The sequence below is a fragment of the Solea senegalensis genome, linkage group LG18 (assembly GCF_019176455.1).
Source record: "Solea senegalensis isolate Sse05_10M linkage group LG18, IFAPA_SoseM_1, whole genome shotgun sequence".
NCBI lineage: Eukaryota > Metazoa > Chordata > Actinopteri > Pleuronectiformes > Soleidae > Solea > Solea senegalensis.
The window spans coordinates 8,502,792-8,516,098 of record NC_058041.1 but is presented as its reverse complement, the minus strand read 5'-3'; the positions used below and the strand labels follow the sequence as shown (position 1 = coordinate 8,516,098).

The following is a 13,307-nucleotide window of genomic DNA, read 5'->3' as shown; positions in this document are numbered from 1 at the left end:
TCCACAACAGTTGCAGGGAATAGGTTTATATTAAGCAGCAGTGAAAACAAAGCCAGTATCCAAGACTCCAATCTAGCTTTTCGTAGCTGCTGAATTACTAACAAAATAGTTATACTTATTAGCTATGTTTCCCCATCACATGTTTTCCTGTTTTCATTTCCACACTCTTGAAATAAGGACATTCATTTGCATAACAAGGATGATCGCTGGAGAGTAGAGGAGATGTGTGTCAAATCCAGACAGTCCCAAAACACAAGAAGGTACAACAGTGACCCCTCCTGGACTGTCAGTGCAACGGCAGCCTCTATAAAGACTGAAGAAAAAGACTGAAGCTGCCTGAAGAGTTGAAAATGACCCAGGATGGAATAGCAAAGGAACTCTGGGTAAAAAACGTTGCTGTAGATATCTACAGGATGAAGATATCTTCATCCTTTCTCATACTGCACAGCTCTGATGTCTGTCGACGGTAAAGACAGTGGGTTAAGCCTTTGTCTTTAGTAAAGACATCCTGCCGTTGTTGTCTGCTCAAGATACCAAGCCTCTCAAAAATGGTGAGTATAAACTTTATCTACTCTCTGAGCAACCCTGGACTCTGTAGGCTCTGTTCACAGGTACAACGAATAAATAAATAAATAATAAATAAATGTGGCTTTTGATATTTTTTATTATCAGCAGTAGTGGTAGTAGTAGTGACAGGTGAAGGAGTAAAGACAATCACAAATGCTAGATAAGAGTAAATAAGCGCACTGAAATTATGTTAATAGAACCAAAAAAAAACAAAACAAACAAACACAACTTTCCACTGCAAATGTAAAACTGGCAGTAAACAACTGCATGAATGGCACGTCGTCACTCTTATTTTCTGCAAGAAGAAACAACGCAATGAGTCTTTGTTGTTTAATATCTTTGATGAATTAGAAACAAAAAATTAAATTACAAAAAACCCAATAAACAAAAAAAACAGTTGAAGATAGACGCCCCATAAGTGATTTTACCTGGGCAGTGTGTCACTGTAGGGATCGCTACAAAAACAGGAGACAAAAAAAGAGACATGTTAACGATAACTTGATTTCTCTTCTCAAATTGAGAGGCAAAGGTGTTGAATGCTGCTGATGATGGCACAGTGCATGTGTGTGGATGAGGCTCTTACTGCTGTGCCATGATGAGTGGGATGGTGGGGCTGTCAGAGTGCAGCGGTGGAGCCCTCTCTCCAGTCCGGCTGTTGAACATGGGCAGTGTGGACAGGGGTGGAGAAACACCTCGGTTTCCCGACATGTTCCTCAGCTCATCGGTGTTGTCGAGAATGGTGTGATGGTGGTACAGCTGGATTCTGCAAACAAACAGGACCACACATTCATGGGTTTTTACACTTTGACTTGTCTCATGCTGTTATGTGTGTTAAGGTGTACTTACCTGAGGTATTTAACCAAACCAATTTTCATAGTGTATCTAATTCATTGCAACTCCAATGTTGAACTTTGTACTTCACTACATTTAACTGACAATTGTTACTTGGTATTATTATTATTATTATAACACACCCTACCTTACCCTAACCTTAACCATCACAACTAAATGCCTAACCCTAACCCTTACCTAAAGACAATTCTAACCTGAACTGGTCTTAACCAGGTCTTAACTCTGAAAAACCCCTTTAAAGATGTAAGGACAAGACAAAATGTCCTCCCTTTCCAAAAATGTCCTCACTCCGAATGGTTTATATGCTTGTTGGTCCTCACAAAGCCACAAATATAAGAAAGCACGCATTTACACATTTACACTTTTAGGAGCAATTATTGAACAGTTTTCGCCATTTTTTTTTTCATTTGATTTATGGAAACAATCTCAATCTACGAAGTAAATAGTTACTACTGCTGTCAACCAAATGTAACTGAGTAAAAAGAGTACTTACTCGTTTGTCTTTCCGTTCCGTTTTTCACTACAAAAAAAGAAGAAAATGTCACTGGGATCAGTGAGGGACATTGATTTAACAAAAAAAAGGTAATCTTTTGTCTTCATCAATGACTGAGTAAGATAGCAATTTGGTTTACTTTATTTAAATAAAAGATGAAAAACAGAGTACATACACTCCCTCCCGTCGGCCATACATGATGTAGGCCAGCAGCAGACACAGGATGATGGCGAGGATCAGGGGCACAATCACTGTCACGATGTAGTCTGGGATGTAATCTCTGCTCGGAGGCGACTCCGGAGGGTTGAAGTCACCTCCTGATTCCAGTATCCCTGAGCCCACTGTGGGAGCGGGTGGAGACGGCTCCTGCTTTGTTAAATCAAACTGCAGGGAGAAAAGAGTGGAGCCACCAGAGTTTATCTTTTTTTTTCTGTTTTTATCAACTAGAATTTAGGTGATTAATCACCTATAACATTTAAAGCGACAATGATTAATCGATTCATTGATTAGGTCAGAGTATATATATATGAACAATAATAGTTTGGTCGTTATTTTCAGGTATCTGATTCAAGAAAAACATGATCAAATAATCAGTAAAACAGAAATGTCTTATTTTGTCTCATTTTGTCACGTTAGATAAACAAATACATGCTTTAAAAGCTAAAGAATAAGGATTGAAAACAAGGTATGGGTGGTTTGTGACTATTCTCATTTACTGGTTTATTCCCGTTTCAGCACTCACCCCAAATCGTTTTGCAACTCTAACACGTTACTCACTAACACTAAATGCTACTTTATACATATCACACTGTGTATATGCTGATCAAAATTCACATATATGACCGTATGTGTGTGTGTTCAGGCCTCACCAGCTCGATCTTACACCAGGTGATGCAGTTGCTGGGAATGCTGCAGAAGTTGCAGCCTCCGGGGATCTTGACTTTGGCCTCTGCTGAGCACTGCCTCTGGTATCCTGGCGACTGCACTTTCAGGAGACAGTCTGAGAAGTACTGCTCAGACCCCACCTTCACATACACACTGACGCAGAAGACGTTATTAACAATCGCAGCACAGTGTTGAATCCAAACCACAGAGTTGCAGAAATAGCTCTCATTGTTACCCCTCAAAGTGTCCTGCAATGGGGAGGGGAACTCGGCCGCCACGGTCAAGGGCGTTGGTAACATTAACAATTTCCAAAGCCTCAGTGTCCCACAGCTTCTGTAAATCCTGCTTTATCTCATCCTGGACAGAAGAGGGCAGCACCTTCTCAACCTCCCTCAGCTTGATGAAGAATTCAGCTTGGTATGGCAACATCTTCTCTGTGAGTGACAGCAGTGATGTAAGAGCGACTGGTTATGGTTATGGTTATGGCGACCATTGGTGTGCATTCGTGGTATAATGTAAACCTCACACACCTGGAACTATTTTGATGACGAGGATTTGCCTGGCTGTTTCGTAGCTGCGCTTGTTGACAGCATAGACCTGGAAGAAGAGTTTCACAATCCATGGATATTATTTCACTATTGCCTTGTGACGCTTGCAGCTTTCAAAATACAGATATTTTGTCCGTTGTGTAATTCCTTACATTTGTCAGAATGCCCTCAATTCAAGAAAAATTAATATGACATATCACTTTGAATCAAGAGGGGGAACCCAAGGAAATGATGAAACTAATGAAAAATCCAAACCTATTACATGTATAACCGTGAGGTAGACTGACTTTGGTCCTGTGTCTAATAAACTATTTGAAATAAATGTGGTCACATCCATATGTTAAGCTGTAGTACAGTCTGTTTGACTGAGACAAAGTACAGTGTCTCTCTTCTACTTCAAGAGATTCACAGGTTTCTTCCTGTGTCTTTAATGTCTGTTGTACTCGGGAGAGAAAACCAAAGCATTGCTCTTTGTGAGGATGTGACAACACAACCTGATATTTTCCTCTAGTGTCTTAGACGGCTGCTTATTTTTTCAGACCATCTATTATTGGCACAGAAAAGGTATTCTGACAGAGGCATATATATTTCAAGATTGTGCCACTTTTGGTGCAAATGACATCTTCATACCTCAATTATACTTTTCCCTGGAGATGTTGGCGTGCCGTACAGGAAGCCGTTATCATACGAGTGCCTTTGGGTGAAGCGCAGCCACTCTGGGAGGTCTGGGTAATTCTGCCTGTTGCACTTAAATGTCATGGCATCATCATACAAGCGACCGGCTTTGACACACACACACAGAAGACCAGAGACAACACATATTTATACAAAGTTGTTTTTTTTGTTTTTTTAAATGATAAAAGGGGTGAATTTGGGTTCTTACCGTAGAGTTTTGACAACGGTTCAAAGTCATTCTGGAAAGTTTCTCTCATCAGCTCGTATGTAAATAACCTCCCAACAGGAATGGTAAATTTGATCTCTGCATTGGCCCCAAACACACCGACAGCACAAACTGCAAACAGCAAAACAAACAAACAAACAAACAAACAACAAAGAATGGATGATTCTGAATGGACAAAAACTGACTAGTGTGCCAACACACAACCTTTAATGTTATTTTACAGCAACAGGCCGACAGTCCTTGATGTCTGACATTAGCACCAAATGTTTAGACATTAAAAAACACTCATGTGATAATATATCAGGGGAATTGCCATACTACATAAAGATCAGTACATTTTCTGGAGTAAACTTGCCTGTAAAGTAGAAAAACCAGCTCCTGCAGCCTGCCATCTTGTTTTGACTTTTGATTGACAGAACCAAGTGGTAAGGGGCTTGTTCACAGCAAAGGAAACGTCAGTGGCTATTTTTACCTCACACACCTAATAACATCCGGGAGGGGTGAGTCTGTGAGTCTGTGAGTCTGTGAATGTGGAGTATCTCTTGATTTACTCCACGGCAAATTATATATTACAAAATAATAATTATTATCATTATTAAGATGATTATTGCTTGAATTGAATTGATGCTCAGTGGCGTATTTGCTTAGTTTTAGTATGTAATATCCCACCTTTCACTCTATGTCAGATGAATGAGTGCGTGCGTGATGTATTTTCCAATTTACTGCTTTACAAACAAAACCCTGAAAAAATACTAAAAGCATGTTATTATATATTGGTTAAATTATAGTAATTTACTTGCATTCCTGAGCAGAATAAAATGAATAACAATAAAAACGTTTGTTTTAAACAGCTTTCCCAAAGATTTATAAAATAATTATGGTTTCTCATTTTACCACTGTACTGTTCAAACCTCATTCACGCTGTTGTCAGGTTTACATGTCAAACAACACAATCAGGGAGCTAGATGGCGCTGTTGTCTAAATGAAAAGTGACGGGCATCCTTTCAGTCTTTTTCAGCCAACATGGCTCTGGTTGTGTCCTTCAACCTCGAGTAATCTCGACTACTCTGAGATTAAGAGTCTGAAACAACGACGACTCTCAAGTGGTTCTTCCTGGAGAGTGACAACAGCTGCATGAATGTTTTGGCCTTGTGGTGGAACTAAGGCATTGTGGGTAAACACACACATAACCCATCCACAAAGAAAAGGAAATGCTTAGTCTACGGTCAGGGATGATGTGACATGGATCTGTCAGCACAGACACGGAACGCAGGAAGCAACATAGTGTTATGTTTGATGTGAGACTGCTGAGTGATCAAAGACATTTGTTTTTGTGTGTGTTAATTATTACTTATTGTGTAATGTGGTCCCAGAACATCTTCTTAATTGGTGTTTTGTGGAAGTTAATGTTAGTTCACTGTCTCTGCCTTTGTTTTCCCTTTGTACACCTTAGCTCTCGGTGCCCAAACTCCCACTTTGTATTGCTGCAGAACTTGTTGAAATAAATAAAAGCTTGGTTTCGTTTTTCGTCAGGTTTCCCTCAGAGCCTTAACTCACAACATCTAACAGCAGGTTCCCAGGTTTTGGCCCCCTCATTGGGAATCACTGATTTACTGAATCTTACCAGTGATATACACCAGTCTAAGTATTTTGTATACTGGAATAACAACTTTATTATTATATTGTTATTATAATACATTATGAACTGAACAAGAATATAAGGCAGACTGGACAACTGGACCCAGTGGGAGAAAAAGAAAGTAAACTTATACTAAAAAAAAACACCACAAAGGCATCGATAATATTCAATATCAGCTAAGAAAATATTGGCAAAACCCTTATCAGAATACAAAATGTTCAGATGCTGACAATTGTCTCAATAAATGTCAGACAAAGTTTGAGTTTTGCTCCAGAGTGAAAGGTGAAGTATCCCAGTTAACGTCTTTATAAAACCCTGATGTATTATATCGGTATTGAATTATTTCCCACTCCTTGCATGCAGTGTTGTAATACAACAGAAAGTACAAATACTTTGTACTCGAGTACAAAATTGTGTCTGTGCTTTACTTTGTTATTTACATTTCTAGCAACTTTTACTTTTACATGTCCTCCAAATATATTTGTTACATGTTAGTGGCTGGTAATGGTCTGTATTTATATAGAGCTTTTCTAGTCTTGATGAGCTGCTTTACATTATAGTTGTGCCATTCACACAATGCAACATCGGGTTACGTGTCTTGTTCAAGGACACATATAGACTAGCAGAGACAGGAATTGAACCCACAACCTCCCAGTTGAAAGACAACTGTACCACTTTTGATACATTAAATGTCATATACTTTAAGACATTTACTGAAGTAATATTTAAGTAATAACCTCTACCAAAGTCATTTTCTGATAAGATACTTGTACTTTTACTCAAGTATCCATTTTAGATATTTTATACAAGGTTTTTTTTAATGTTTTTGATGAATTTGCATGAAGGATAAATAATTAGGACGTGATGCTGCGGACTGTCACAGAGCAGATGCTAAGCGATGGGCACTAGGACCCAGAGGTTCCCTCGTCCATGCAGCAGCAGCAGCAGCAGCAGTCGGCCGCTGCTCACAGAGAAGGACCAGAAATCTGCAGCTCATAGAATGAAGAGATCAAAATGATGCTGCCTGTAAAAAGGGATTAAACGTAAGCAATCTGTCGTCCGCTGCGGCAAATCCGCGCGCACTGCTTCTGTGCAAATATTTCTGTCTGACTTGTGCAAATAACGGTGGTGAACGTGAGGGTTTCATTGTGTAGCTGCACGCGAGCTAATGACAGATGCATCGTGCACACTTTCTCCGCAGCATCGGACGAGAATTGCAGCGGATGCGAGCAGGCCTTTAACGCGATCTGTTGTTTTTGTTTCTCCCCATCTGCCGGTGTTCAGTCTGGGCGCCACCTCGCTGCTGTCGGCCGCTTGGTGGATCACACGGATTTGCCAGCGGGAGTTGAGAACGTAGACATGCCGTCGCTGAGCATCCACTGACCGACCATGATGAAGACCGAATCCACATCCAAGAGCACCGGCTCCGGCTCCACGCTCAGGAGCCCATCCCCGCACAGAAACGCATACGAGGCGGGGATGCAGGCCCTGAAGCCCGTCAAAGACAATGCTGCGAACGGAGATTTGCAGGACGGGCCCCGGGGGCGCAGGTATGGCTCCAACGTGCACCGTATCAAAAACATGTTCCAACAGATGCAGACCACATCCCCGGCGGATGCAGAGGGAGAGGAGGGAGCCAAGAGCGCAGACAAGGCAGTGCGTCTGTCCCTCCCCAGAGCCGGGAGTCTGAACGAGAACGTGGACCACAGCGCGCTGCTGAAGCTCGGCTCCACCGTGTCCGAGCGCGTCAGCAAGTTCGACACCAAACCTGAAAATGGCAACCAGCGGGCCTCGTCGCCAAGCTACTCCAAGCTGCAGGAGACCCGTCGCATCTTTGAGCAGCAGCAGCTGGAGAAGCAAGAGAGGCAGGAGAAGGAGGAGATGCAGGAGAAGGAGGAGATGCAGGAGATGCAGGAGAAGGAGGAGAGGCAGGAGAAGGAGGAGAAGTTAGAGAAGCTGGAGAAGCACGAGAAGCTGGCCACCACCAGAGTCCTGCTGAAGACAGACAAGGCCTCTGGCTTCCAGGAAGGCAGGTTGGACGTGTCTCGTTTCAATGGCAGCACAGAGTCCCTGGACAGTCTGGACACCAGTGAGGCGGTGTCCCCCACAGTAAGCCAGCTCAGTGCCGTGTTTGAAAGGGCAGCCGAGCTCCGGAACAACCTCCACCGCCTCTCCTCCACCCCGCCGCTTCCCTCAAGAGGGGTCAGCGCCAAGGTAGGTGTGTTGAACTCCAAAATAATCACAAAGAGAGCTTGTGCCTTTGCAGCAGGCAACCAGGAGGACGACTCAAGCAATCAGAGGGACCAAGAGGGGCCTCCAAGGGCCCCAAGGGGGAGGGTGACTCTCCCATCTGAAAACATTAATGGGGGACAAAGTGGCCCAACTACTGAATTTTCCAGTGGTGTAGGAGAACATACTAAAAAAACTGTTTCAGATGCAGGTGTTGAGGCAAAACCTGAGATTAAAACTGAGGAACACCCTGGGGAACAGGAGCCAACCAGAACATCACTGCAAAGTGACATCCACACCTCTATGGAGAATGGGGAAGCTGCTGCAGAGCAGCATGGCAAGGTGCTTGTGCAGGATGGTGAGACGGCCAGAGAACCCGAGGACGACGACAACAGGACTCTCAGGGAGGAGCAGTCGGGCCGTGACTCTGTGGATATCAGTGCCTACAGCGCAGTCGGTGAGGACTTTGGAGGAAGCCAGGTGGATGAGGAGGAAGCGGAGGCTGACGACCACTATGAGCCCGAGTCCAGCTGTGTGGAGATCACTGGGCTGCCTGAGGAGGAGAGTCCACCCACCTCCAGGAAGATTTGCTTCAGCATAGAGCCAATCAAGGTGAGGGTTTTAAAAATGACTCATCCCCCCTTTTTCTTGTCTGTTACCGACAGTACAACAAATAACCAGGCTCAAAAATGAGTTATTAACTGGGTTATTATATATCATTTTATGTTGACTATGTATTTTTTATTGCTTATTGCTTTATCATCACCATGAGGGTCATGGGGGTGTCAATCCCAGCTGACAATGGGCGAAAGGCGGCGTACATCATGGACAGGTCAGCAGTCCATCACAGGGCAAAAATAGATAAACAATCACAGTGTCCAATTAAACTCTGCATGTTTTTGGACTATGGTCGGAAACTGGAGAACATGTAATGTTATCATAATGCATATACTGTATGAAGACAAAAGCAGTGACTCTTTGCCTTCATAATTTGTATTAATAAGGCTGAGCCATTGATTTCTGGTTTGTAGAATTGTCTGGTATTCTGGCGTGGGTAGATTGTGTTTCATCCAGTTTCTTTGGCTGGTTGAACTTGATCTTTAGCTTGATGATACAGTCACAGCCAGTGACGCTGTCAGCTGTTTCAATGAACTCACTCAACCTCTGCTGGTGTAGCAATGATGCTGACGTTTTGATTTGACCCCGTTTTGAACACAAAGCTAATACCCTGCCGCCGCAGCTTCACAGATAGTCCTGCATTCCTACTGTGCAGCCGACGTGGGCATCTAAAGATCTGCAACAGAGATACTTGTCTGAAAATGTAGAAGGAACTGCTTCTGTAAATAATTGTCTGTTGGGAGTAGGAGGAAGAAAAAAAAAAAAGGCCCGGATAATTAGCCCCGTTTTTAGAGAAGTGGGTACTCTGCTGTGGCCAGTGAAAGTGAAAGGTTGGTGGCAGCTTATGAGGAGCTGAACAACTAATGGAGTGTTTTTTGTTTGTGTTAGCAAGAGAATAAAAAATAAAGAAGAAGCGTGATCTCCTATTGGACCAGTATGATAGGAGAAGAGGAGAGAGAAGGAGGAGGAGGGAGATTTGATTTAAAGTGTCTCTTGGTGTCTGTGGTTGGTGTAATGACCCGGAGAAGAGTATCGGATCCTCTGCAGCTCAGACTCGCTGCTCTGCTCTGCCTCGACGTCTGAGGCACACAGAGACTATGTCAGCAAAAGTGGGCCCTGACACTGTACATCACACACACTTTCCCTCACACAGAAAAGCCATTTCAGTGACATCAAGACCAATCAAGTTGAAAGTTGCTCCTTATACACATCAGCCAGCAGTGTCTCAAGCCCGGGTCTTACTTTCCATGTGTCCTCAGAGGTCTGCTAGGGTTTGCGCGACGTAAATTTCGCCCATCCGCCCGTTTCCGCAGTGGTCCGTGTTCGGGGCGAACACAAGCAAACCTCCAGTTTCTGTCCACACACTGCATGCGTTAACGTTGCGCACTGAAAAGAGACAATGAAGAAGACGGTAACTTTAAAAACTGGAGCTTGAGACACACTGACATTTCAGCACTCAAAGAATACAAGGACATATCAAAAAGAGGGCGAACCCCTGGCGAGAAATCCACCCTACTAGAATAGAATGTGAGATTGAGTTTGACCTGATTAATCACAGGTCAGATTTGACCGTTCACATTCATAACTACAAGAGACTTGCATCTGACTGTCATGTGGATGTGACGGCCCGTCTCTAGTGGCATGCATGCGCACAATAATTTGCGCCCCCTTTTATTGTATGTGCCATTATTAACAACAGAAAATGTCATATTTGTGAGTCCACTTAATGTTGTGACACAGCAAAGTTGTGGGTGAGATTTAGCTTTAGAGGAAGGCACTCTCCTCTTTTTCTGTCTGGCTTTTCAAGGCTGAATGGATGCTGATAAGTAGGAGAGTTAAAAAAAGAAAAATCTAAATATACTTTTTACATGTACAATTAAAAGAGAGAGAAATGTTGTCCATATTTGAAGAGACCAAACAAACACACTCCACCCTTCAGTGCTTCTTTAAAAGCTCTGTCCCACAAATGCAGTGATGCACATCGCCAAGGCAACGGCATCTAACAAGTGAGCTAGCTGACCCAAAGAGAAATATGGAGGAACACAGAGTGCTTGCTGCCCGTTGGCGTCAATGTGGGCAGGTACATTTCGTAGCTATGTTGTACTAAAGTGGCACGGCAGGGTTCTCTGACAGCTTTTATGGGCTCAGTAAAATTTCGACCAGCACCAGACGTTGCTCAATGAAATGCTACAACTAATTCTTGTATTGTTCTAAGTCACATTACCTTTTTTCCAAGAAAGAAGTTGCCCAGAGGAAAACCAGAGAGAGGAGTGTAGTATCTGATTCAAAATAAGGCATTGTAACTTTGACAGTGCCTGTAACAGGAAATACAGTATGAAATGTCATGGAAAATAAAACATGTGGACAAGTTTTTGGTCATAATGTCAGAAGAAACGTTGCAATTGACCAGCAAAAGAAGGAGACATTTAAATATGGATGTACATATAGTAGAAACAGTGGCTGTAAAAGGAAATAGAAGAATCTGAACTCCTGTTCAGATGCATCACCTTCATCCATGCTCCCACTGGACAATACCAGTCGCACCTGGTGTCCACTAATATGTGTCATACTTTGGAGTCTATTGTCCTCTAAATGGAAACATAATTTAGAAAATGGACATCTTGGTCTACTGAAGAAGACCTAAAACTAGCGATTGGGTCCATTAACTCCTCAGGAAAATGGTCACAGATTTTTATAAAGTAAGAAGTAGGCTCACTCAGTCTTCCCCTTCAACTGTAGTAACTCCTTGGTACTTCCTGACGGGAAGAATGTCCATTTTTATATCCCTTATAAATTATGCTTGAGCTCGGCGTATCCATCGTGTCAGTACAATGTTACATTATTTTATCCTCAAGAGGTCAAGGATGGGTAGTAGGAGGAGGAACCGTTATGTAAGCTCTGATGTAGAAGTCAAAACGATAAAAAGGATTTCATAAAAAGTAGAATTAGTTTGTGACCGCACAGCCGTCACTGGAGAATAACCTCCCACTGGGTCCTTTCACACTATGATTGTGGCCTTTGTTATGGAGATGGATGCAAGGGTGGAGGAGAGTAAAGAGAGGGGGTGAGGTCAAATGGGAGGGACGTTATTATGCAGCTCAAATGTCATGCGACAGTGAACTGCCTGCTCTTAAGTCACACTGTCAGTTGGTTTCTGCTCGTCCAAACAGGAAGTGCCCATTTTGGTGCACATTTCCCCCTCTGTGTAACGACTCAGCTTTTGGCCACAATTAAGTGTTGTTGTGGTGGCGCTGGTGGTTGAGTGTCTGTGCACACGTCTTTCTTTGTCCCTGTTTTACAGTGAACTCTCCTCTCTGTCTGTCTGTCTGTCTGTCCTCAAAAACTGGCAAAAACAGCATATCTGCTGCCGGGTAGAGTTCACACCAGAGCTCTTGTTTGCTGCTGACACACACACACACACACACACTCTCTTTCTCACTCACTCGTTCTTGTCTCCTTTTTCGCTCTTTGTCACCAGTCTCCTACTGTTAGTAAAAATAGCAGCATTGTTATGGTCACAGGCTTGCCTTGCTGCTCAGGGCTGCCTCCTCGTCGAACACAGGAAGCTGCCCTCTCATGTCTTGTTTACGTGCTTAGCATGCTTGTTTTGCTCTCGTTATTGTACTGCAGTTTATCGTGTAGCGGTGAATTTTCAAAATATTCATCCTGTTGTATTGTTGTGGGAGAGATTTTTACAGAAAGTCAAGATTGTAAAGATAGTTTAAAGAAGATAATCTCCTCTACGTTACTATTATATTTCCTTATGGATAGTCTATGTGCGTACTCCTTCTGCCAGTCAACACCACAACACACACACACATTCTCTGTCTCTCTGGGTCCGGCTGCCTACGCACCTCTGAGCAGCAGTCCTGTCAGTCTGCACCTATGATTTTCTTTCACACTGTGTGATTAGCACAAACAAACTCGGCTCATAATAAGTTGGTGAAATTGTTACAAACACTTGAGAAGTGCATTTTTGTTACGGTTGCTATCACAGTGTACACTCGGGATTACCTAAATTGCAACCTCTGCTTGTTTGGTTCTCTGCTCCGGTCAGCTCGGTGAGTGAGTGAGTGCTTGGGGAGCGATAATACATCACCATATGTCAAGGTATCCTCAAACTGCCTATTACTTAGACTCTGTGGTATTTCATACAGTGCATTACTCACAGCCAGGAGGGGTGGGAGTGCAGACAGATTATCAGCAAGGTCACTCTGCCCCACTTCTCAGTCCTGCAGAGGTGGTGGTCGGGTTGCAAGCATTTATCGCGATGCGCCCACTCTCTCGGGTTAGTGCGACAAGCTGTGTTATGCAACGCCTCGCTAATAATGTCTGAGTGCTTTTTCATCTTGTCAAACCTGCCATCATCTTGTAGAAATGCTGGTTTCAGCCTCACAGGTATATGAGGCTGCTCCTGCTCTTTCAGCATGGTAATAGTATGGTAATCATTTTGTAACATTATGGTCATACTATCTTATCGTGTAATAGCTTCACATGGAAATGTTTGTCAATACAATTATTGCTGTACTATTACTATAATGCTATTGGACTGTAATGTTAAGTTGCACACCTTTC

General features: G+C 43.0%; 2 protein-coding genes across 5 annotated transcripts in view; one reads left to right on the top strand and one right to left on the bottom strand.

The window, feature by feature from the left end:
• Positions 1 to 454: 454 nt before the first annotated feature.
• The window catches only part of sgca (sarcoglycan, alpha), a 16,789-nt gene continuing 3,936 nt past the window's right edge, over positions 455 to 13,307 (bottom strand). The window contains exons 1-12 of one of the 3 annotated variants that reach the window (XM_044013689.1): positions 10,957 to 11,173; positions 9,975 to 10,118; positions 4,229 to 4,357; positions 3,976 to 4,127; positions 3,328 to 3,394; positions 3,033 to 3,231; positions 2,782 to 2,950; positions 2,088 to 2,296; positions 1,913 to 1,939; positions 1,151 to 1,330; positions 996 to 1,022; positions 455 to 862 (exon numbers count right to left, since the gene is read on the bottom strand). In XM_044013689.1, coding sequence (XP_043869624.1) covers positions 856 to 862; positions 996 to 1,022; positions 1,151 to 1,330; positions 1,913 to 1,939; positions 2,088 to 2,296; positions 2,782 to 2,950; positions 3,033 to 3,231; positions 3,328 to 3,394; positions 3,976 to 4,127; positions 4,229 to 4,357; positions 9,975 to 9,981 — 1,173 coding nt within the window. In that variant the 5' untranslated portion in view covers positions 9,982 to 10,118; positions 10,957 to 11,173 and the 3' untranslated portion in view covers positions 455 to 855. Of the gene's footprint in view, positions 863 to 995; positions 1,023 to 1,150; positions 1,331 to 1,912; positions 1,940 to 2,087; positions 2,297 to 2,781; positions 2,951 to 3,032; positions 3,232 to 3,327; positions 3,395 to 3,975; positions 4,128 to 4,228; positions 4,358 to 4,601; positions 5,034 to 9,974; positions 10,119 to 10,956; positions 11,174 to 13,307 lie in introns of those variants that run through there. The other 2 variants (XM_044013690.1, XM_044013688.1) reach the window with 2 other exon arrangements.
• ppp1r9bb (protein phosphatase 1, regulatory subunit 9Bb) overlaps positions 6,830 to 13,307 on the top strand; it is a 17,985-nt gene continuing 11,507 nt past the window's right edge. For both annotated transcript variants that reach the window (XM_044013687.1, XM_044013686.1), the window contains exons 1-2: positions 6,830 to 6,928; positions 7,170 to 8,726. In XM_044013687.1, coding sequence (XP_043869622.1) covers positions 7,275 to 8,726 — 1,452 coding nt within the window. In that variant the 5' untranslated portion in view covers positions 6,830 to 6,928; positions 7,170 to 7,274. The remainder of the gene's footprint in view (positions 6,929 to 7,169; positions 8,727 to 13,307) is intronic.